At 32.6% G+C, this 24,693-nt stretch overlaps 1 protein-coding gene and 1 pseudogene across 2 annotated transcripts; one reads left to right on the plus strand and one right to left on the minus strand.

The window, feature by feature from the left end:
* The first annotated feature begins 517 nt into the window (after nt 1–517).
* LOC145242076 (uncharacterized) lies at nt 518–17,489 on the plus strand. Of its 2 annotated transcripts, XM_080104986.1 has the most exons (3): nt 608–644; nt 3,979–4,063; nt 6,134–17,489. In XM_080104986.1, the coding sequence occupies exon 3, from the start codon at nt 6,892–6,894 to the stop codon at nt 8,044–8,046; it is 1,155 nt and encodes a 384-aa protein (XP_079961112.1). In that variant the 5' UTR covers nt 608–644; nt 3,979–4,063; nt 6,134–6,891; the 3' UTR covers nt 8,047–17,489. The 2 variants fall into 2 exon arrangements, with proteins under 2 accessions (XP_079961111.1, XP_079961112.1); XM_080104985.1 differs by lacking the exon at nt 3,979–4,063 and having other exon boundaries at nt 518–644.
* Nucleotides 11,840–11,957, minus strand: LOC145243165 (5S ribosomal RNA; annotated as a pseudogene).
* Nucleotides 17,490–24,693: the final 7,204 nt, after the last annotated feature.

Raw genomic sequence — 24,693 nt, forward strand, 5'->3', positions numbered from 1 at the left:
GAAAAGGAAACACTTAATAAGTGGATAGTCCTTAATCCGCAGAGTTTCGAAGAAATACTTTCCTTCTCATCAGAGGGTAGGAATTAGCAAAATGCGGGATCGGATTTTGCATACAAAAGTATTTGATAAAATTGCAAGTAAGTCAAAGATCTTACTTGATAACAAAAAGTGAAGCAGAGGGAATATGGGGAAGAAAAAGGTGATTTCACGTAAATGGATAGTATGGTGAAAGGTAAAGTATCCAATGACTGTAAAATCCAAAAAAGTAAATCCAAGAAAGTTAATTAAATTTTCATTCGCACAAGTAAAATTCAAGGAAATTGCGTAATTGGAAGATGGTCCAAAATAATCCAAAAGGCCGAAATCCGTGTGTGTGTGTGTGTGTGTGTGTGTGTGTGTGTATATATATATATATATATATATATATATATATATATATATATATATATATATATATATATATATATATATATATATATATATGTGTATAAATCGATAATAATTAGACTTTTTTTTTTTTGTTTAAGCGTTATAATAACGTGAAAGGGAGGGGAGGACTCTTATTACATAGGGGATACCGGAAATAGTTACACCGGCTACATTGGTAGTCACAACAGGCCTTCGATGAATCTTTATACCGCGATGTATGTATATGTTTATATTATTTTTTTCATCCAAACCTTTGAATTAATTGTAATTTTGCCATTCCCGAATTTCTATGCTTTTCCTCACAGACTGAAAATCGCAATATGACTCAACGTTCTTTGTTTTTTTTTTTAAAGCAATGTTTTTTTTTCTGCTCTGTTTTTTATCTCTCTAGAATTGTCATTTTTTTTTTTTTTTTACCATCAACTAATTTATTTCTCTCTAAATTCGTTTTAACTACATCTTTTATTTTTATTTTAAGTTCTCTTTTTGGTTTATCTTGATATATCTGCCCGCCGTTGCCCGGGAATCTTTTTACTTGCATGCTGTTTCGTGCTTTTCCCACAGCTTTTCTATGTCGTTTATTGAATTACCAAATTATTTTATTTATACAAAATTTAAACCGAACCAAGCAGATTATTACCGAATTAAACCTAAAAACCTAGATTGAGATTAGTTTACGATTAAATAAATAAAAACAGTTCTGTTCGAATTCTGTAGAAGTGCAATTTTTTTTTTCTTATTTTAAATTTAACCTAATTTTTTTTTTTTTTTTTTTTTAATGCCCCAAATCTTTATGATGTACGTCCCCGTCACAGAACGAAACTGTTATATTTCAAAAATCACGTAAATTGATCAAGCAATGTTATGTTTATATAGAAAATAATTTTTAAACAATTTAAAGCAGTTAATGTGAAATCATTAGCATTACAAGGCTGATCTCGTAAATTAGAATTATAGTGAACTTATCTGCTCTTGTTTTTGTTTGTTTTGTTTTTTCAAGATGGCGACTCGAGACGGTCCCTTTTTGTTTACTCATAAAATTTTAGGAAGGGAGAGAAGATAACTCAGTCTAAAGCGCCGACACCCTCTTCCCCATGTTAAGTAATAGCTTCTCTTCCTTCCTCGTGGTCTAAAAATCGAAACATGGCTACCTTTTGCTCTGTGTCATAAATTGTTTTTCCGCTGTAAAAAGAAAAAAAAAAAAAAACACTACTTGATTAAATTAAGTGAATTTTTTTTCGGAAAACTTAATTTCATAAGGGATACATACAATATAACTTTTTTTTTAATATTTTAATTTTTTTTTAATGTCTTGATTAAACTCTACAAATATCTTTTATTTATTTGAACCAAACCCCATACTCTTTCTATTTTCACAGAATAGACATTGACTCTGCCTGCTGTGTCGTTACGTAGTTACTTTAACCACTGCACTAGCAGTGTCAGAAATCGACATTAAAAATGCGTGATAAAAACTTGAATAATTCGACTTACTATCTTTCAAAGCTTATAACTACTTGAAAGATGTAATTCAAACCCTTTTTTTTTTTTTTCAATTAAAGGAGCAAAGACCAAATTTTAATAAAATAACAGGTTTAATAGCAAATTATGCAATATTTGTTTGTTTTTTTTAAATCGGTTTTCTTTAAAAAAGATTTAAAGAAAATCAACGAATTTTAACTTATTTCCATAATACATAATATATATATATATATATATATATATATATATATACACATTCCAAAAATCACTTACCTATAAAAAATACTAATCAATGGGTACTTTCATTCTTCATTGTTAAGAATTTATCCATATTTCATATTCCGTGCCCTTTTTAAGTAAAATACTTTTTTAAGCAAGGATTAAAAAAACACAACATCAGATGTTTTTCACAGTTGAAATAAAGGGAGACAAATGTCTGCTTTTCTTCGAGTTGACATCTTCGGTGGCTTTAAGCGCCAGAATTAATGTCTCTTTCTATTGCGTGTTGTAAATAGAAGTTGGTCCATATGGGCCACCATAATTGCAAAATGGTCCCATTTCACTTATCAGTTTTTGCCGTTAAAAAAAAAACACTCTACCGATTTTTTATTTTTTTTTTATTCTCTTAAAGAAATACATGAGTTTTTGATTTAACATATTTTATTTCTTTATGGAGTGAATTTTTTTTTTTTTTTTTTTTTTTTTTTTAGATATTTAAAAAAAAATTCACATTGATTGAAATAGAAAAAAATTGTCATAATTGTACGAAATTATCTGAACAATATAACAAGATTATAAGGTTTCACTTAAAAAAAAAAGAAAACAAAAAAAATTCAACATGGTTTTTAAAAAAAAAGGTTTAAACTTTCGACTTTACAGGTAAATTTGCAAATAACTGTTTTTTTTGTTGTTTTTTTTTTGTTTTAAATTAGCTTATTTTATTTATTAATCTTTTATCTTCAATTTGTGATATATAAATTTGAGGTGATAAAATTAATTATTTTCATTTTAATAGACATTTCAAAATGGGGGATGAATTTAAAAAAAAAACGCTTGTCTAGAATATTATATTCGGTTTATTGGAAAGGGTTGCTAAAGGGTCAAAATTGAAAACTTGGTATGTGGGGGGGGGTCATCAGATTTTTATTCGTTTGTCAACTGTTTCACGAATGTGTATGTGTGAATTGTCCAAATATGACAGATTACTTAGGTTAAGAATAAGTAAGTTTGGAAACATTTTTTAAAGAACGTGTCAAGCTGGCCTAATGGTTATCGTACTTGACTCGCTGTCTTTAGGTTTTGGCTTCAATCTCATCTTGAGTATTTTTTTACTTACAAGAAATAAACTGTTTAAAAAAAAAATATAATACTCGCATGCACATGTCTCAGTTTCTTTCCGTTATTTTTTTTTTATTTCATTTTCTGTTAAAGGAATTTAACTTTAGGTTTAATATCTATGGTATTTCTGTTTATAATAAACTAGCAGGACCTGTTAACCGGCGTTGCCCAGTGGAAGCATCCCCCCCCCCCAGTAAAAAATTAAACTACGGTTGTTGTTGTTGGTGGTGGCCAACCCCTAACCTCCTAATGTTAAGAATGGCTTTCAGAATAGACACCCTAAATGAATTCCAATTAAAATAATATACATACCATTCGGTACAGACCCGACTATGGAAGATCAGGCAATAAATAATAAAAACGTAGATTTATAAGACCAAAAAATTCAACCTTGATCGCCCTTCGGGGCCCGTGGTGCAGTGGATAGAGACGTTGAATCTCTACGGTTCCAGGTGAGAATTGTCTGAAAATAGCGGTTTCAATCGTACCCAAAGCCAGCCAGAAGCTTACTTGGCCAAAACATGGTGAGATGACAACAACTATGGATGGCAGTAATTGCTGAGAATGCAGTTAGGAGATTCAGAGTTCCTATCTCGTCATGGTTACCACCTGACAAAGGCCAGAGGAATAGTTGGCTAAAACGTTGTGAAACAGCAACTAAGAAAGATGAGGATAATAGTCCGCAATAAATAATTTAATGTTCATATTTGTTTTTTTTTGTTTTTTTAGCATGAGTGCCTCATGTAGAGTGACGTCATATTGGAAAATTTCTGGAGCGTTTTTTGTGTGTGAGTCAAAGATACTCCAACTACCTGTATGTATGATTATCTTTACAGAGTGACACAAGCAGAAATTAATTTAGGAAAGTATGTAATTGAAAGAAAGACTAATGATTTCCCAAAACATTCATCAATTACTGGTATGAAGCGTGACCATATACAGCATAATTACATTGACACACTGGTTTTCATTGGATCACCAAAGTTAAGCAACATTGAGCCTGGCCAGTACCAGATGGATGACTATTTAAGAATACCAGGCACTGTTTGTAGAAGAACGTTGCCATCTCCCTGCAAGAACTGTAAAAAGCTTAATGTCATCATCTCCTCTGATTAGGACATACATGCAACTGGGAATTGCTTGTGAATTTAATATTACCTTGACACTTCTTCCTTTGGAGGAAGCCAGTTCAACCCACGTAGGGTGAATGCTGTGTCTTTTTTATATAAATCGTGACCATAGTGGAATTTTTCCTTAATGAGATAACGAGGAAAAATCAAGTTTATTTTGTTAGAGAAAAAAAAAGAAAGTAAATTTACAATATTTTTTTGTACTATTTATTATGTATCGTAGAACCATGACAGCAAATACCCTCACTGGTCACATATTTTTATGAGTTGTAATAAGGCAAATTTCTTCTTTTTATCTTTTCTTTTTTTAAATTGTGAATTGAAAAGATGGTTCAAAAGTAAGATGCCAAAGACTCATAATGAATACTAATTCAAATTATTTGGAATTTTCGGACTACTGTTCTCATCTTGAGTGTTACTTTTACGTTTTAATCGATGCAACTTCCAACCATCTTCAAGTGTATCTTGTCAAACTCTGGAATTGTTCTGTTGAACTCCGGAATCTGTACTGAATTTCAAACGGAACCCTTTACCTAATCTATGGAAGAAGCATACTTCCATTCCATCAGCCGTGACTGGGTAGATGTTCTAAGTAATTTGCAATTGTATTTTGAGTGTTGCCCACACTGAGAATTTAGTCTTCAACCTCCAGAAGAGTGTAACTAACAACTGAATTTTACCAGATACCCTATCCTTGCAGACAATTCTAGTACTTATTTTAGGAACCTTAAACATTTTGTTTCTCGATGTAAATATCATTAGTTATTACTAGATATTGTTACTATATATATTATTATTTTTATATTGCTACCTACTTATTACTACATATGTCTATTTACAATTAATGGTTTCCATATTGTATTAAAGATACACCTGAAGAAGGGCGGAGATTACATCAACCGAAATGCTATGAAAATGATACTCAAGATGGGAACAGTAGTCCAAAGAATCCAAATAACCAATCCTCATCTTAAAAATTCAGAAACGTAATATTTGTTTGCATTACATTTAAATTTCAATTTAATACAATCAGGGAAGCAGGAAACAGGAAGGGAATTTCAAGTCTACCTATTCGACTATTAGAGTAGAAGGCTTTCCGGCATTTAGAGACCTCTATAGTGAAGGGGTGAGATTTTGTTCCTTGTCGGATTAGTTGGGGTATTTACGTCGAGGAAGCATGCACAGGGATGCACTATTGTGGTGATAGGACATGGATTGAAGCTTAGTTAATAGTGCGAGACTTATTAGATTGGGAGATTCTTTTTTTTAACTCTGTTTTAGAAGGAAAGTCTAGTGGTAGATGCATCGGTCCAGATGTGGCAACAATACTCCATGATTGGACAAATGGTCGCTTTGTAGAGATTCAGGATACTATCAGGTGTGAGTAATTTTCTAGCGCAGTAAGAACAATAGTCTGAAGAATTCAAACAATATGCCTAATCAATCCTGATCTCGAGAAACTTCAGAAACCGAACAAATGGTAATTATATACAATCAATTCAACACAAGCTGCTATTTTACCAATAGTTAAAATTTCAGATTTGTACTATTTTCTCAACAGTATTCCTGTGTAAATGATCACAATAGATCTTGACATAGTTGTTTCCATAGTCTGTGATGCTATCTATTAGGCCAACGGCACACGCACAACCAAGATAATAAATTAGTGAAACCTGTAAATAATGAAAACCAACAACACTTGATCTGCTAAGAAATATTTTAATTTGATTTTTCCGTGTTCTTCTCTATTCCAGATTGCCATCATTATACTAATCAAGATGTTATCCTTGGAATGGAAACAGGAAATCAACCAGAACATTCATGTTACCTTTTTTTTTTTCCTTCCCCTCCGTGAAGGATAAAGGGAAAGATACTTTTACATCTGTAAATTTTTCGATAAAAGAAACTAATCTCTTGTGAACAATTTGGTGCGTATTGGCGTCAGCTGTTATTTTCTGAATTCAACCTTGTATTGTCTACCAGAGTCGGATCAGTGAAGATTCCAACAAACATTCCGGGACTGTCTGTTGTTATATTCTTTATATTTGCACAGTGGTACCAATCCGCAGCTTGCAAACGCATTAGGATCACATTTTGCAGGCAGTACTTGGCATTCCCAGAGTGTCATTCATATGGCACATGATAACACCATTGATGAAATCTAGTACAAGTTAAAAAAGATACCTGACAATATATTTTCTTCTATTCTCCAGTCGAGAACAGATCCAATCCACTTTTCCCTAGACCTCCAGACAGTCTTGTCGATTTTAAAAATAATAACTTGAAGAAAGTATTTGCTGATTTGTCTTTCCCAAGGTTTTAAAAAGAAAAATAAATATGCCAGAATTTAAATTAGACTTGCTCTATCAATAATATTCATGCCAACAACATACCATTGCTTGTAAAATTGCGCTTGGAATCTAAAAAAAAACCTTTTTTTTTTTTTTTTTGCCTTGCCATCTTCTATCTGTTCAATCCTATCCAAAAAATAAAAGGCTGAATATTTTTAATAATGGAAACCAGCATCAACCAAGGAATTACAACTCCAAATACATATTGCTGTAATATTTGTTTACAAGGCTTCTCAGAATCTTCTGAATTAGAAGCCCATGCCCGCGAACATGAAACTGATGACAGTACAGATAAATTCTCCGCCTCAGCCAACATCCACACAGCGAGCATCCAGCCAGAAAGCATAAAACTCACCCTTCCAACAGGCACCGTCACTCCATCTCTCGTCAGCGCGATTGTTGCTCAAAACGCAACCGATCAGAACATTGTTGAGCAAAATGTTGTTGCTCCCCTTCTCCTTGTTAACAACGTCGTCAAATCCGAGGGCAGTAATCCGGCCAAAATTTATATCTGCATTGTCTGCGAGCGTGGCTTCTCTCAGCGGTCCCATCTTGAGACCCACGCACGCATCCACTCTGGTGAGCGCCCTTTTGAATGCAATCAGTGCAGTGCAACGTTCTCCCGCCGTGGTAACCTGGTGCGCCACAGGCTGTCACATGGCGGTGAGCGGCAGCATAAATGCGATGTGTGCGAGCGCAGGTTCTCCCAGAAATCTCACCTTCAGGTGCATACACGTGTGCATACCGGTGAGCGTCCCTATAAGTGCGACCGATGCGGCTATGCCTTCTCGCGTAACGGGAATCTCGTGCGGCACAAGAGGGCCAACAAGGGAGGCAAGCGAAAATACAGTTGTGTCGCACCTGCACAGCCAGAGCAGCAGGGACAAGATATGAGTGCCACACAGCCAACTCAGCAGGTTGCTCTCGTACCTGTAACACAGACTCAGGGAGAGGTACAAGTTCAAACACAGCTAATTCGAGTGGCCGAGATGCAACCTGGGGTCAGTGAAGCTGGTTCTGTCACATCCAGCTCAAAGGAAGGAAATCCACAGGATGACTACAGCACTCCCAAAAATGATCAAGCAGCCCTGGTCGCTACCCCAACTAATATAGTTCAACTGGGAACTATACCATATCAAGTGATTAGCACCATGCCTAACCAACTGACCGCTGTCCAACCAGTGGCAAACGGGCAACAAATCTCAACCATCCCTCATCAATTGGTCACTGTCCCGCAGCATATTAGCATCCATCACCTAACTGGTGTCCATAATCTCACTAGTGTGCCACTACATATAGATATACCAACTACGTAAATAATTTTGGTGGGGGCATTTTCTTTTCTTTTTTCCTCACTATAGATAGATTTCATTAAACTTTCATGCGTCTTAAAAACCTGTCGCTTGTCAGGTTTTTATCTTTTGAATGTGTGGCTTTTGAACACCATCTAGCTTAGATCTCATAATTCAACAAAAACACATCAAAACATTTGCAAGATGGCCAGAGAAAAACCTCTGCAGAATAAAGACAGTAATTTGCAAGATGACAGACCAATGAAAATATTTCAAATTTAAAGCATGATGTGAATGCTTTTGAAATATTTTTAGTGAGAAAAATTTTATTTCAAGCTTAAGTCTAAGAGACCGATGAAAATGCTATTTCAAACTTAAGCATGACAGACTGATGAAAATGCTATTTCAAACTTATGTATGACAGATTGATGAAAATACTATTTCAAATTCGTGTATGACAGACCAGTGAAAATGCTATTTCAAATTTACATATGGCAGACCGATGAAAATGCTATTTCAAACTCGTGTATGACAGACCAATGAAAATGCTATTTTAAACTTAAGCGTGACAGATCGATGAAAATGCTATTTCAAACTTAAGCATGACAGACCAATGAAAATGCTATTTTAAACTTAAGCATAACAGATTGATGAAAATACTATTTCAAACTTAAGCATGACAGATTGATGAAAATGCTATTTCAAACTTAAGCATGACAGATCGATGAAAATGCTATTTCAAACTTAAGCATGACAGACCAATGAAAATGCTATTTTAAACTTAAGCGTGACAGATTGATGAAAATGCTATTTCAAACTTAAGCATGACAGATTGATGAAAATGCTATTTCAAACTTAAGCATGACAGACCAATGAAAATGCTATTTCAAACTTACATATGACAGACCAATGAAAATGCAATTTCAAACTTACATATGACAGACCAATGAAAATTCTATTTCAAACTTGTGCATGATAGACCAATGAAAATTCTATTTCAAACTTAAGCATGACAGACCGATGAAAATGTTATTTCAAACTTAAGCATGACAGACCGATGAAAATGTTATTTCAAACTTAAGCATGACCGACTGATGAAAATGCTATTTCAAACTTATGTATGGCAGATTGATGAAAATACTATTTCAAATTTGTGCATTATAGACCAATGAAAATTTTATTTCAAATTCGTGTATGACAGACCAATGAAAGTGCTATTGCAATCTCATGTATGACAGACCAGTGAAAGTGTTATTTCAAACTTATATGTGACAGCCCAATGAAAATGCTATTTAAAACTTACATATGGTACACCAATGATAATGCTATTTCAGATTTAGGTATGACAGACTAATAAAAATGCTAATTCAAATATAAGAATAAGAACGAATGAAAATGCTATTTTAAACTCATGCATGACAGACCAATGAGAGTGCTATTTCAATCTTATATATGACAGACTGAAGAAATTGTGATTTCAAACTTACTCATGACAGAGTGATAAAAATACTATTTTAAATTTATGTATGATGTTCAATTAAAGATGCAATTATAAACTTACATATAACCGATGAAAGTGCTATTTGAAACCTATCTATGACAGACCGATGAAAATTCTATTTCATGCTTAAGTATGACAAGTTGACCAAATAACTGAACCTTATATGAAAACTGACAGGTGTGATGGCATGCGCACGTCTGACAATGTCCAGGGAAAACTTGAGTATTATGAGAAAAAGGGGTAGTTTGAATGTGATTGGATGCCTAGGACTATTGGCCTGTGCCCCCCTCTGCACACCTCTCATCTGCATGCCTCTGCATTGAAGCATTTAAAAGTGAGATTTTGAGATCAGATTAAACAACCTCTGTCGTAATTGTTTTGTTTCTAGACCAGTGCTTTTTAAGTTGGGTTTCTCGGAACAGTCATAGTATATCCTAATATAGACATGATCGTATCTAATCTAATATGTTATTAAAAAATAGGACACTCATTGGGGATATGTTTAGTAATATCTGTACGATGAAACTTGGGAAAGATTAGTATATATAAATTTTTTTTTTATGCTGAGTTTTCTTGAAACATGTAATTCATTTTAAGTGTTACACGAGCAAGAAAAGGTTGAAATATGCTGCTTCAAACAATTAGTTTATATAAGATATGTGAACGTGTCTGTGTAAAAGTCAATCACATTGGCCATTACAGAATCAGCTGCTTGATTTTGTGTGCTTAAACATTTTAGCAAGGATCATAGGTTAGAATAGTCCTACTAGGTCCATCTTCCCAAGCTTTATGTTCTTGCTTTGAGAGGGTCTATTTTTTAACAAGGGTTGCATAGATTTTGACATTTTTCTGGAAGTTACTCAGCTTGTGATATGCATATGGGTTTTCGATTGCATTTGCTCTACAACCTTTTGTTTCAAAGGATAAGCAATTCTTTGCCTTTATGGAGAAAAGGAACTTTGCTGATAATAATTTTCCTTGTTTTTGTGTCTGAAAAAAAAACATTTCTTTAAAGCTTTTCACTGTGACGTTGGTTATTGTAAAAGTATTCAAATTATTCTACAAATTCAACACAAAACTTCACAGATGAAATGAAACAAGCATCATGATTGGTCGGTTGGTTGTATCACTAACCAATAAGTTTCTAGATAACATGTGAACCTGGCAGCCTGGAAGTCATCCACTTTGGCAGTTACAAAAAGCAACTGCTTCTATTTGATGTGTTAAGTGTGTAGCACATCAATTTTTGTAGCTAGGGTCATAAATTTGATTCTTTAAATTCTTCTTTAGGCATCTCTTTTCAGATACCAAACTTACCAATCAAAAATGCATCTTTGACAATCAAGCCAGTATTGTGGAGCATTGTGATAGTAGTCACTTTGCTTTTATTTCTAGATAGTTCTAGGAGGTTCACCCTCTCGGATTTTTTCTCATTTTAAGGAGTTGTGTAAGGCATTTTTTTTTTTACAGGCCTTAGAGCCCTTACCTATAATGGGAGTGAGATAAATACTAGGCATGAAATTTAGTATAATAATATGCACATATTAATAAAATTATTTCTCGTGCATGTTTCTCGTCACTATGTGACTTATGCATTTCTTTTTTATTTTTAATTATTTATTGAAACCAAAAATGCAAACGAAAATAGACGTCATAAAAATTCTATTTACAAATCAATTTTAATACAACAAATTTTTTTTAATAGTTATTAGATAGTAATTAATAAATACTAGCAGGGAGACCCAATGTTACCCGGGATTGAATGTGGATCAACAAATGTTTCGCATTTCCAATACTTTTGTTGTCCATCAAATCGAGGACCCACCACAGTGCACCAGGAGGAAACTGCATATGTCTCCCTGCAGTGACCTGGTCCACAATACACTGTAGTCATACATATTGCATTAACAAGAGTCTCTGAATGTCAATTTTTTTTAAGACTTTTCAAGTGATTTTGAACATTTTCTCGAATCAAAATATTGTAATTAACTTTGATAAAAATTAGAATAAGAATTCTAAACGTATAATTTAGTATCATTGTATATTGATTTTAATTTTTTGTGGAGATACTGTGCTGCTTGAGAGAATTAATCATACCTGTCCTGATATGGATATTCTTTTTGTGCGTGTATTGATGCATCCGTTCAGTCTCAAATTTCAGAGCCAATAGACACCCCTATAAGGGTAGCTGTGCATATAATTGTGAGGCAAGGGTTGCGCAATCTCCAACCATACCTCTCCTGAATCGGCACTGCTTGGGTCCAGTGGCAAGGAGAGGCCCAAGACTAACTGGAAACAATGCCGAGTTAAGCAGAGCACATACAGCACCTGGAATTCCCAAATGGTCACTCATTTTAGTACTGACCAGGCTCAATGTTGCTTAACTTTGGTGATCTAAAGGGAACCGGTGTGTCAACGCGATTATGCCATATATATATATATAAATATATATATATATATATATATATATATATGTATATGTAAGTGATGGGACGATTCGAATATTTTTCTCGATTCCATACTAAATTCCTGATTCCAATACAACTACAGATTCCAATTCTTTAAATCTCTAAAAATTTAACTCTAGGGATGTTATTTTTTCTGATGGCCGTAAAAACACAGAATAAATATGCATATATCTTCACAGCTGTAAAAATACATTTGTGGGGGATGAGCTATATATTTTAGTTTTACTGGTAGTGTAAGATCAATATCTATTTATTATTTTCTCATTAGTACCAGCAGTAGAAGAGTTTGTTTTAAACAAAATCAAATAAAAAAGGGCAATTAAAAGAATCATTTTGGCATTGGAAAATAGACACAACTTATTCTGATTCTGATACCCTAAAAAGTTCCGATTTTCCCCGATCCCAATTAATCGTCCCACCACTAATGTGTGTGTATGTATTTTATTAGAAAATTGTAAAGTGTGGGACAATAAAAAACCCCAAAGAAACAAAATAAAAGCAGATTACTACACTAACTGATCTCTAAATAGGAGTGGGAGGAAATGAATACCTTGTATGATTGTTAAAGCCAAAAAACAAGATAAATGCTACACTTTGATTCTGGTCAAGTAGTATTAGAGAGTTCTTGAGTGACAGACCAGCAATTATATGTAATGACTTAATACAAAGACAGTATTAGTTTTTCATTGACAAATCAGCAATATTACCTGGTGTTGCCCGGTAGTACATTTATTTCTAATTTGTTTTGCTTTTTTTTTTTTTTACACTGTGCAGTTTTCTTAATTTCTGTTGTTTTTTTTTTTTTTATATTATTTTATTTTTATTTATTTTTTTTTTAATCCCTTGAGATGAGACTTCATAATTTGTGTATTCAGTGTTATCTTCATAGTTGTTGTTTCAGCACGTTTCTGCCAACTCATCCTCTGACCTTCTTCAGGTGATTAACCATGACGGGATAAGAATGCTGAGTCTTGTAACTGTATCCGCAGTAATTACTGCCTTCCATAGCTGTTGTTGTCTCTATTGTTCCAGGTGAGCATTGCATGAAGATAGCGGGCCAGAGGATTAGTTGGCCAAAATGTGGTCAAGAAACGACAACTATAGAAGGCAGTAATTACTGCAGATACAGTTGCAAGACTCAGCATTCCTATCTCGTCATTGTTAATCACCTGAAGAAGGCCTGAGGATGAGTTGGCCAAAATGTGGTGAAACAACAACAACTATGAAGATGAGGATAATAGTCTGAAAAAGAATGAATACAGATATTATCTCTTTGTTTCAATCAAAATAACTAACTCTTTATGGATAAATACACAGTTACATCCCCCTCCCCTTTTTTAAAGCCATTTTTAAAAAAGATCCTGTCAAAGACAGAGTATTTTCTCCAATGAATTGAAACTTACGTTTGATTCTTCTTAGCAACACACTGTAAAGATCCGCAGAAACGAATCTATCGATGACAAAGAAATGATAAAGAAACTGTCTTCACTTCACACATTCGAAAGATGACCAAATTATATTTTTCAGTTGCTAACCATTATTAGTATTGAATTCTGGAGATGAAGAGTTGTTATATTATTTATTGTCAAACATGTTTTCATTTTAACGTTTACAAATGATACAAAAGAAAGGATCACGTTCAAGGTGTAAACATTCGAAAAACATGTAATGTGCTTGAATGTAATGTGCCTACGAGAATGGTCTCATAGTGTGACGTTTCAAAAAATGTTGCAAATTCTTATAGTTACCTGAAGATGGTGCGAGAGTAGGCCTGACAAAAGATGACAGGTATTGATGATTTCACAGGATAGGGAAAAGGTGATAAGCCATTTACCTTAAATCTTGCTTGACACAGATTCTCTGTCCCCATACCTTTTGATACGTTTAATCATCATAATCTACATATATATATATATATATATATATATATATATATATATATTAGGCAGGAGGGCAATGAACTGAAAAGAAAATTCAAAATCAATAACTAAAACAAAATTTAACATAAAAGATAAACAAATAACAACAAACTAAACGGCATCTTAAGCAGGTTTAAAGACTGTCTTCCTCACTTCCTATCTTTTACTCAAGGAGAGCAAGGAGCCTTCTAAAAAAAAATCCATTTCCTGTGACTCACCATGTATAAACTGAAGAAATATTATATATATATATATATATATATATATATATTGACACGTGCACACATATGTAACATTAGAGAATCTATATAAAATGTAAAAGTGTTTTCTCATGTAAAATTTACCAGAGAAGATGATGAAATTGCTCTAAGTGCACCTCTACAAGGGTATAACCTTCTTTAAACTTCAGATATTTAATGTTCAAATTTGAAAATAGCTTTTCTTAGGAGTCAAGTATTTTGATTGAATTGCAAGCACCAAAGCCTTTATAAAAACAAATGTAATCGCCTAAGTTTAGCAAAGTTAAACAAAGATCTTGGCAGTCATTGTTTTCTTTTGTGTCGAAATAAAAGAATTTATGCATTTTTCGTGTCAATGGTCAGAGCCCCCCCCCCCCCACACACACACACAAAACAAGCTCCCTCCTCACACACAGCATCCCCGGGGTCAGGTTAACAATTATGTCTATTTTTCAATACATACTTAAATAGAAAGGCATCAATGAAAATATACTTTCCAAAGATTTTGCTTGAGTGCATGCAGTACAACATTTTAGCAACTTAATATAAAGACATTGGTTTGTATACTTCACCCACAACAAAGTTAGACACAGGGTCAATTTATTGTGGGAATCTAACTGCCTCTAAAAGAGGGTTATGCTTATTAACACAAACAAACAATCACTGCCGGGTCTGTTGTATCATAATCATAAGTTTCTATAACCTATGTCCTGTTCATTCTCTTTTTGAACAGAGCTACATTCAACTCCTTCCCTCGTTACCCAGCTCTATGTCTGTCTATCGCCACCCCCTTCAACCTATTTCCAAATCTTTCATTCTGATCTATCACATGATCTGTTTCAACCAATCATGACTTTGCATTTCTTAGTTCTTTATCCTTTACCTTCTATCAATTTTTCTTTTAGACTAACATGCACTCTTAACCGCAGCGCACTCGAACCATCGTTTGAAATTTTATTCACTTTTTTGCACAAAACTGCATCCAGAGATGTGGGCTCCAATTTGTGGAGTCAGCATTAAATTACTACTACTACTTCCTATTTTACTCCTGGAGTTTACCTGTCTGGGGACCCATTTATACTTTAAATAGAAACTCATTTAGAGACTGTTTACAAAATATATATTTATATAGAAAGGATAAACCCAATGACGGTTGATATGCCATAAAACTCAACAACAATCCATCATAACAATGAAACTAACTTTGAATCCACAATAAATTTGTAATGCTATTGCATTGTACAACTTGGCAGGATTTGTATATAAGGTTACAATGGTATCCACATTAGGGTGATCCGAGAGTCTTGTTACTCATACAGAATTTCACTTTTTGTAATTTGGAAAAGGTGGAACACCCCCCCCAACACTTTTTTTTTTTTAATAAGAAAAAGTCAAATTGCTAGAGATTTATATTCTTTATTTTTCCCTCATTTAACAAAATTTTATTTCTCTTTCTCTCTCCATTGCTTTGTCTTTTTTTTTTCTTACTTTTTTCTCTAGTCAAGTTTTGTTTTGATTTCTTCCATCTCCCTTTCCCCTTCTCTCTCTCTCAAAATGTTAATTTTACTTCAAAAGTAAGGTAGGTAGAAGACTTTTGTTTCATCAATGACTACCTTCCTATAAAAACATAGTTAATATTTTAGGTATAAAAACGGTGTTGTAGATCAACACCTTTTGCAAAATCACCCTCCAATCCTTCCCTCCAAAAAAAATATAGGATGGGAGGCCGTGGCCCCCATATTGACAAAAACGTTTTGATTTAAGATTTTTTTTTTTTTTTTGCCATTGACCACTTGCATCCCTGTGTAAAAGAATGTGTTATAATTCCAGTTTATGCACTTTCATCGGCAGTATCACTCACCAAGAAGGTTTGGATGAGCATCATCATTTTTGTGGCGCAAAATGATGTGGCACCATAACCTATGTGAATCTGTAATTTTGTGGTTGTTATTTTATTTTTTTTTTTATTTATATATACATATTTTTGTGTGAACAAGACTGACAGAGCATCCTGTGTTTTATTTGAATAAACAAATTTTAGAATAAGTAGACGAACACATGCTTACATTTTCTAAATAATTTATTTTTGATAACTTTCGTTTTATTACATATCATGAATGAACAATTGTTAAGGGAAATAACTCATGATATGATTACTTCCCTGTAATTTGCTTATCGCATATTAGGTGAATAAGGAAACATTCGTCACTCTGTGTTATTGGTAAAAGTCCAGAATAGTTAATAATCGAACTTAACTTAGTTTGTTCATATTGAAAAGATAGTAAAAAAAAAAAAAAAAAATACTTAGTTTCTGTTTGAGTGGCAAGCCTCTCTCCTCCCCCAACAAAACCCTTTTAAAAATAAACATAGTCATCTATGTTAAGAAAGGATCTTGGTAGCTATTGTTGTTTTTTGTGTCTCAATAAGACAGCTTTCATGGAAATAAAATTCTGAAATGAAAATCTTACAAACAGTTTCAACGCATTAAAAATATACGGGTCAGTAGAGGATTTAATTCTACTGCATTTGCTATGAATTATTTGTTTACAAATCCTCCACTGTTAACTATTCTGTACTTTAGCCTAAGTTATCTGTTTTGAAATAAATATTTTCAAAAAGAAACTGATGCAAAATAATCTTCGTGCCAATAACATAACCTAGTTTTTCGGGGGGGGGGGGGTTCTGCTGCTATTTCGAATCAAGTATCAATATGTCAAATTACTATTTTGATCTGACATTAAAAATCCGGCAAGATAACGTTATATGTCAAATATCTTCAAGTTAACGTCTGTCTCAAGAGAGAATGAAGAAAGTTAACGTTATAGTTTGATCTGAGAATCACACTGACATGATGCTTTTAAATCTGTTTTTTGAAACTTATAAAACTTTTAAATGGGTATAGTTTTTATTTTATACATAGATACATTCTTCATTGCAACGGTGAGAGACACACAAACTCTTGACACACGCAGCATCCCCAGGAATCATAAACGTACATTTGTCCTTCATTTTGACACCTGTTTGTCTTTTTAACACATCTGTTGTATCACTACCGCTTTTATCATTTTTAACCCCCTTTTCTCAACACATCTGTCCTATCTGATGTATGATAATTACTCATCCGAAAATCAGCTGGATTTTTTTTTTTTTTTTTTTTTTTTTTCAGTTCATTATGGAAAACATTCAATATTCAGACCAGCATAGTTTGGCAGACAGTCCTTCAATATTTTACACATTTCTTTCATTCAAGTTAAAACGATAAATATCTTAGCGTTAAATGAGTCTTGTAATTTTTTTGTTTGTTTTTTTAATAAAATGTACATTTTTTTTGTTTTTCAAATGTGTTTTAATCACTCTTTGCAGAATTACATATTCATAAACATTGTCTCGTGTTTAACCTTGTCTACAAGCATTTACTTATCAAAAGCAGGCCCTTTTTTTTTCATCTAGCAAGAGGACATTCACAGCAAGATCTTGTTTTCTACCACACCTAAAACAAAACTTCTCTTTCTACCTGCATGTGTCTAGCATCTGGCGAAATTTTCAGGGCTTCTTTGCCAAAGGTTCCCGCTTATGGAACACATTTTGATACACCTTAAAACTTTCCATCTAATTAACCTATTGGTCTTGATAATAGACTAGACATGAGACTCACTTTAATTAAAATTTTGGTGTATATTCAGAATTGCATATATGACGGCAACTAAAAGTAAAGAAAATATAAAAACGTCTTTATGATGTACGTACCTGTCACAGAACAAAGATGAAATATTTTTAAAAAATCATGTAATTTGTTCAAGTAGATTTTTTTATATTTAAGAAAATAAAATTTTACGACTAAGCTAGTTGTAGTGTTGTTATCGACCATGATGAAATATGATAAATAAGTAGACAACTCAATTTGAAGTGTCATGGTTAAAATCAGCCTTATGTTCAATAGTTTATTTTGTAAAATCGCTAAAAATTGTAAATTTTGAATTTCTTAGTTTGAAAAAAAACTACTTGATCAATTTATGTGATTTTTGGAATATGACATCTTTGTTTTGTGACTAGTGTGTACATCATAAAAAATTTCCTGTCTTTTTGTTCTTTTTAAATACCATATGTACTTGTGTATAAGTCGATACGCATTTTAAGACCAAAAATTGTGTCATTTTAGGTATTACCTCTGTATAAGTCGACTAGATTCTAGACAAGTTAAATGGTCCATCTCATGGCTCTTTCTTGCACAGATAATTTCCTTTTTAGAGTTTTTTTTTTATAAGTCATAAATTGTTTCTTGGCATCTGCAAGTGATAATACATGCATTTATGCAAATGTGGTCTATTCAATTTTCATATATAGAACCAACCCACTGCACACTTACATGCAACGAACGCAAATGTTGCTAATCAGACATTCTGATCAATAACATGCTGCAGATTCCAGGTTCAGTTACTGTTTTTAAACATAATTTATGTCACGTACCATAATAACGTAAACATATACATTGCACGAGTCGTAATATACCATAATAATGAGAACATGTGTTAAGTGCCATTAAATGTTTTCATTAAATTGTTAAAACTTATTGAATTTAGGGGAGGATAACATATTCTAAACACTATATTTCCTTACCTACTTAAAAAAAAAAAAGAAGTCATATCACCGAATACATCATATCAAGTCTAGAGAGTGAACATTGCAAAAGCTATTCCAATTATTATTAAGTTTCCCACTGAGAAACCGTGCATGTGCTTACATGCTGGCAAACAAACTGCAGTGAGGTTTGGAAGGAGTGTGATTAATTACTAGGATTATCGGCATATACCGAGTGCACAAACAAAATGATGTTTTCTATGTTATGATCGAGCGCCGAGTCACTCTTTAACATTTCAAAAAACATTACCTATGTATAAGTCAACTCAAAAACGATAATCTTAAAGAAATTTGACTTGTACACAAGTATATATAGTAAGTGTAATTCTGAATAAGCACTAAAGTTTCTCTGCAAATTGTTATGTTCAAAGCCTTTGGACTGGAAGATACAGTCAAAGATTTGTTCTTGCGATCAATCCGGCATAAACTGAGCTATTTCTATTGGGTTGAGGTATTAGATAATTCTTGCCTGCAATCTTTGGGATGGAGTTAACTGCCTGAGACTCTCTAACCAAAAAATACTGACAGGACTACCCAGGTTATTTTTAGGAGATAAAAATGGCTCTTCTTTAGAGGTGTTGTCAATGGAAGTAACACCCAGTCTAAATAAGCCCAAGCCGGCAGTGGCATATAAGTATACTTTCAATGTCTGACCTTAGTTTTTTATTTTTTTTTTCACACTGGTTTCTCTTCATTGCCTGCTACTGGTGACTGCTTTATGGCATTGTTGTTTATTTTATTTATTTATTTATTTTATTCATATTTTTTTATGAAAGGAGAAGTCTGTTTTTCTATCAAGCACATTTACAAATCACAGCTATCTTAGCGTCTATATTTTATATCTATATGCCAGTTATTACTGGTTTAGTGTTCTTAGATTGAGTGAGTGTTCAGGAGAGATGGAGAAAAATATGAAGTTGTTTAGACCATTTGTAACTGAAAATTTGATTTTCATAAGTAATTGCTTGTAGAGTGTCTGTCTGTGTGTGTGTGTGTGTGTGTGTACAGTGGAACCTCTAAAAACAAAATTAATTGGTTCTGGCTTGGCGTTCTTATCTTGAAATTTTACAAGTAAATCATTTAATTTGTTCCAAGACTTATGAAAACGCATTAAATTTTATAATAAAGGTAAAACCAGAATAAAATAAGAGCTATATAGTACCTAACCTAACTGGTCACTTGATATTTATTTTTTAATTTTATTTGAAATCCAAATATAAAATTCCATTTAATAAAAAAGGACAGAGATATGACATAATTTTTATAATCATTATTTTAATCATTACTTGTAAGTCACGATCTCAATCAAGTTTATGGGTGCGTAGAAAAAAAAAAAAGGATCCAAAGTTAAATTTTCTTACAGCTAATGTGTTATTTCTAAGAAAAATAATAACAAACTTCCCCACCTCTTACAAAAATTTCAGAGGGTGTATGATACATATTAAAACAGAAAATTTTTCTTCAATCTATATTCTCCGCGTGCTAAAAATTGTAATGCATACTTAACTATTTCAATTTTTAAAATAATTTTAATTTATGGAGTATAAGTAGAAAAAATTCATTCAAGTTAAAAAAAAAGAAATGTTTTCTTAATAAAAAAATCAGCACAAATATTTCTAGAAAATTACTGAAAAAAATCTGAGATAGACTTTTCTATCGTCTGCAGGGACAAAATATTTTCATACCGCATTTCGTAAGCAGAGTTTTTTGTACTCAGAGATTCCACTGTGTGTAGATTTTCTTTTTCATATATATATGTGTGTGTGTGTGTGTGTGTGTGTGTGTAAATAAATGTATTGGGCGATTCCATCTTCTAAAAAAAGGGATGACAGGTGAACTTATATAAAGAAAAACAAATCAAGATTGTAAATTAAAATTTACAAGGAAATCTATTGTTTGCAAAATACTCCAAAAGAAAAAGAATTTCTTAAGTTTCTTTTTTTTAGTATTCTGTTGAACAATAAATTTCTTTGTATATTTTGATTTACAATCTTGATTTGTTTTTCTTATGACAAGCTCTACTTCCTATTGTGGTTGTATTGATCTTTGTGGAGAGAGGTGTTAAAAAAATGGTAGTAACGGGGGAGGGAATCAAAACAACAGTAGGCAGCCAAGGTGTTCAAAAAAATTTCTTTTTAAAGTGGTAGTAGGCAGGCAGGCTCGAACCTGTGACACGAAGGCGGAAAAGAAAGTGAAAGAAAATCTGATGTCTTACCGATGCTCCATGACGCGACCGGAAAGTCAAAAGCATTCAAATTAAGCAAAGTCAATCCAACTGATACGATGACTTGCAAAAATGGCGACTCAAAAAAACAACCTCTCCTTGTAGAAAACTGCCCAGTTTAGTGTGACGGAATGAACGTTTTTGGCCGTTTTTTTTTATATTTGTCATCCGAAGGGTCGAGGTTTAAAACGATATCGGTTGGGTCAGGTTCCGTCACACACACACACACATTTTGCCTTTTATATAAAAGAAGAAAATACAACTTTGTTATATATGGGTCGTGAAATTGCATTCATCTGCAAAAGATCTAGCTAATTTGCACATTCTATTAAAAATTAATTTTAATTCTCTAGCAGTTTTTTCCATTTTCTTATGGGATAATCATCTTTAGTTAACTATTATGCTTAATTATATTGATGCAGATATTCTACATGAATTATACTTGTGTAATATTTGTGTACAACGGTTCTATATATATTTATGCATGCATATTTATATATTTGTTTAAAGAATTGGCCTACAAACATGAAACTTAATATTTAGGGTATTCAAACCCATGCAAAACTTTATATTTGGGTTTTAGCCAGGGAAAATGGATGAAAATTAAAAAAAAAATAGAATTTGTCAGGTGATTGTCGAACGACGGCATTACGAATACGTACACGTAACATAATAGCTATTGGTTCATGTTTTAATTTTTAGCTTTGCAGCAAACGTCTTCATTGCTCAGACATTAAAGTCAAAGAAAAAAGTAAATTGTAAGCTAAACATTTTGGTTTCGATTCTCGGTGATGGTACATAAGTTATTTATTTTTTTTTTTTTAACTTTTTAAATCATTACTATATATTGGGTCTAATATAATATAATAATAAATATGAAATCTGCATTAATCAAAATATTATTTTTAAGTGTATTTTATGACCAGTCTGTGCCGGGTGGTCTGCTAGTGTGTATGTGTATATATATGTATATATATATATATATTATAAAACTCAAACGACCTTGTAACGGGTGTAACCCACGTCCGGTTTACGACTTCCGATTGCGCATGCATACATAAACATAAACCCATAACAGCGTAAACAAATAAACACAAATCGCTACTTTTGTAGAATTGTTTTACTGTGTATGTTTACAGCGTCCCAATTGTTTATTTTTTCGCATTTAAATTATCCAAATAAACAATTGTTAATACTTTCTGCTTTTTTTTTTTTTTACATCGTTCATTTCCGTATTGCGTTTAAGTTATTTTAACGCAATTTTCTTACAAATAAATCTACTTTAACCCATTCACAACCATAAAATTATTTTACAATGGCGATTTACCCACCGCCTTCCTTGTTTTTTTTTTTTAATTTATTCTCCATTTTTTAATACACATTTCTTAAAAACATTCATACATTTTCTTCTACACTACCAACATAAATAAATAACCCTGAAAATATGTTTTTTTTTTTCAAATAATAAACAATTATAAACAGAACGACATAGAAATCTATCTATATTCTTTTTTCATTTTAATATGCTTTCATAGAAATGTTTCTATTATGTCACAAAAAACTATTTTCTTTACGTCACAAGTGTCACGCTCATACATTAATTCCATAGCTAATATAACATACTGACCCAACGGGTCACAGGTAGTCTAGTATATATAATATATATATATGTCATCCACATACAGTACTATTTCACAGCTCATCAGTGTGGCTAGACAACCAACTACCTCAAGCCAGGATTGAAACCTGACTGCCCAAACGACAGTCGGAGCTTCTAACTCTTGCGCTATTCGGGTGCTGCTATGCGGGAAATGAATTAACAATGTTTTGACATCGTCCAAGTACCTAAGCTCAGTTTGTTTACACAAAGAGCATCGCTTAATATGCTAATGGTAATTTGTATATCACTTCACAATATGCTCCACCCAAGATAGGGAGCATTATAGTCATCCACATACAGTTCTGTTTCGCTGTTTCACAGCTTGATAAAGATAAAAATAATCTTTATACAATAACTTATCTGCGTAGAGCCTTTTGTGTCTTGATGATAAGTGAAGCAAATAATATAGAAATAAATAATGACAATTACAAATTAGATAAAACTATTAAATCATCAAATCAATAAAGAAAATAAAGCATTTTGAAGCCTAATGTTTTAACATCAGGAGAGGAGAAAAGTAGGCAGGTTTGTAGATACAAAAATATTGACATAAAGGTATTAGTTTAGAAATTAAAGATAAACTATACATATAAAGAAGCAGAAAAGATAGTAAAAATACAGATAGATAAAATAGATGGAAAAATATACAAAAAATATGAAAAGATAATATCTTAAATAATAAAACAGTAGATATGTTGATGTGTGTGTGTGAAAATATTTAACGTATAAACCCTTAAACTACTGGTCACATGACACTGAAATTAACAGGAAATAGTCATCATACATGAAGGATGTTTTATAATGAATAAAATCTTTGTTTGGATGGATGAATAACGTGCACAGAAATATGTCAACAAGCTGAAATACAAAATACATACAACATATTTCTATTACTTTTGCACATGTGCAAATTCATTCACTACTTGAAGTGGTTTAATTTTAAATGTTTCTTATCTATCTGTCGGCTTAGCTTAAACGGTGAAAAATGTGGCTAAAGCACTAAATATTTTGGTTTCAATTCCAGCTGATGGCACCCAAGTCATGTTTGTTTTTCACTTTTGAAATCAGCACTATATATATATATATATATATATATATATATATATATCAGTTCAGTCTTCAAAGATAAAGGATGTTTGGGAGTGTTCTTACATAGGGGTTTTGTCAGAATGTGTCTGATAAGTGTTGAAAATCGATAATAAGAAATCCGATTAAAGAAGGAAGTAAATTTTGACTTTCATACCACCCAACATCACAAGTGCATTTGAAAAGTTTTATCACCGCACAAGCAGAAAAACGCAGCCTATATTTATTTTTTTATTCTTATATTTTATATATTTTTTAATTTTTCTTAATATCAACATCCTTCATTTCCAATGTAAATGTCCTTAAAACAACCTTTATTTATAGTCCATATTTTGCATATTACTGACCTTTCTCCTCTTCTAATGAGAAGCATTTAGTTTCGAAATGCCATGGCTTAAATAGTTTGTTTTTTTCACTTCATTTTATGTTTTTTCTCTCCATTTAATTTTCTTTTTTCCTTATTGATTTCATGATACAACAAAATTATATGTAAATTTCTCATCTCTTATTTAATATATTTAATTGCCCCTCTTAACCGTGTTGAGCCTTATCTATCTTGATAAGCTTGCTTTGTTGTTGATATATTCTTTGCTAACTTCACGTAATACTTTAATAAAGTTTGTTCTGTTAAAGATGTCATCTTTATTAGCTTCATTTAATATGTTGGTTACGCTTCAACACAAGTTTCTATGTTGTTTCTCTGCCCAATGCATTACGAAAACTGTGTACTCGTACATTTAATTGCACTGCCATGACAGATAAGACTAAGATATAAAGAAGCAGGCAAAACTCTGGTTGTTTGAAGTCAGTCGTCTTCTGAAACATGATTATCTCCCTTTATCAACCATGAATCCAGAAATATTCATCATCGTAGTGTTTCGCTCCTTCTTGGGATCGATCGTTGGGCAGTGTCTGAGGCATACCTCAAGTCCACAA

The sequence above is a fragment of the Euprymna scolopes genome, chromosome 21 (assembly GCF_053919585.1).
Source record: "Euprymna scolopes isolate OS-2025 chromosome 21, ASM5391958v1, whole genome shotgun sequence".
NCBI lineage: Eukaryota > Metazoa > Mollusca > Cephalopoda > Sepiida > Sepiolidae > Euprymna > Euprymna scolopes.

Excerpts from the sequence above, each read along its gene's own strand:
- LOC145242076 (XM_080104985.1), top strand. The coding sequence starts at position 6,892 with ATGGAAACCAGCATCAACCAAGGAATTACAACTCCAAATACATATTGC.